We start from the raw sequence: 1429 nt of genomic DNA on the forward strand, positions 1-1429 counted from the left end.
TAAATACATTTAAAAATGATAACTCAGGCATAATGAAGAAAATTTTTTTCTAAAGAAAATGAAGTGAGTGTATTCATAGCTAAATGGGAAAAAAAAACATGTTTGAGAAAAAGCAAAATGCTGAGAATTCATATAACATTTGCACCATCTCAAACTAATCCTCCAGTGACCTTGCCAATAATATTTACTCTGAACAGCCACACAAGGAAAGAACGGGCTTCTCAATATAAAATAGTATTCATTCTGCTTTTTTATATTTCTAACAATAATAAAGGGTCAGAAACAGGCCTTGGCTGAAATGCTGATTGCTATTCCTGCTTTCCAACACTTTTCCAACTTTAAAATACCATTTAAAATACAATTTGTATATTTTTGTAAACTGCAGAGCTATTCTATACTGTACTCAGTAGGAACTAGTATATGTTGTTAAATCTGGTTATTTTATTATTCTTTTTTTTTGGACACCCAAATCTCTTTTATTGGAGGGGGGCAGGTGGTGGGGGGCTCTCACTGCAGAGCTTGTTCATTAGCACTGTTTCCTAAGTCCTGCGGCTTCATCACATCTGGCAGCTCGGGTGGGCTGGAGAAGGGCTCGATGCTAAGGACTTCAAAGGTTTCATCTGCCCTGAAGGCTAGCCCCACAGTGGCTGGGGCCTGAGGTCGTGCTCTCTGGCTGGTTAAGCCACACTCTCCCAAAGTCTTTCCATGGTCCTGAAGCTGGTCGTCCTTGTACAGCTGCTGCTTGTCTGGTGGCCACTTGAGGATGCCCTCAATGATGCGCTTCAGCTCGAACAAGGTGTTCGAGTTCTTGGCATCTGTGAAGATGGTGGTCTTGTGGCGTCGGATCATGAGGAACACGTACATCACGGAGGCTGCCTCTCCCCCAAGTCCGGCAGATTTAACCTGAAAAAGAAACACAAATAACAGTTAGTAGTTAAAGACTTTAAGTTGCTGCTATTACAGATATAATACAAATTTGTTAGGGCTGCCCTAACAAAGTACTGCAAACTGAAATTTATTGACCAACAGTTCTGGCGACTAGACGTTCAAAATCAATGTGTTGGTGGAGTTGGTTCCTTCCGAGGTCTGTAAGGGAAGGCTCTGCTCCAGGCCTCTTGCCTTACCGTGTAGATCACCATCTTGTGTCCACATGATGTTTTCCCTGTGTATATGTCTATCTCCAAATTTCCCTTTATCTTTGATAAGAACTTGCCTTAATGGACCTCATCTTAATTTGATTGCCTCTTTAAAGACTCTCTCTCCAAATAAGATCACATTTGGACATATTGGGATTCAGGATTTCAAAATATAAATTTTGAGGGGACACAATTCACCACATAACAGGCACTTTCCTCATTTTTATTTGAAATATTATTTACTATTTTATTTGTTTATTGTCTAAAATATATAGATTATAAAATATGTATTT

General features: G+C 39.4%; 1 protein-coding gene across 1 annotated transcript; it reads right to left on the reverse strand.

Annotated features, from left to right (window-relative positions):
• Nucleotides 1-470: 470 nt before the first annotated feature.
• Nucleotides 471-864, reverse strand: LOC101273421 (elongin-B-like). The gene has a single exon (XM_033431349.2). The coding sequence runs from the start codon at nucleotides 862-864 to the stop codon at nucleotides 508-510; it is 357 nt and encodes a 118-aa protein (XP_033287240.1). The 3' UTR covers nucleotides 471-507.
• Between the last annotated feature and the right edge of the window lie 565 nt (nucleotides 865-1429).

Source organism: Orcinus orca, chromosome 1 (genome assembly GCF_937001465.1).
Source record: "Orcinus orca chromosome 1, mOrcOrc1.1, whole genome shotgun sequence".
NCBI lineage: Eukaryota > Metazoa > Chordata > Mammalia > Artiodactyla > Delphinidae > Orcinus > Orcinus orca.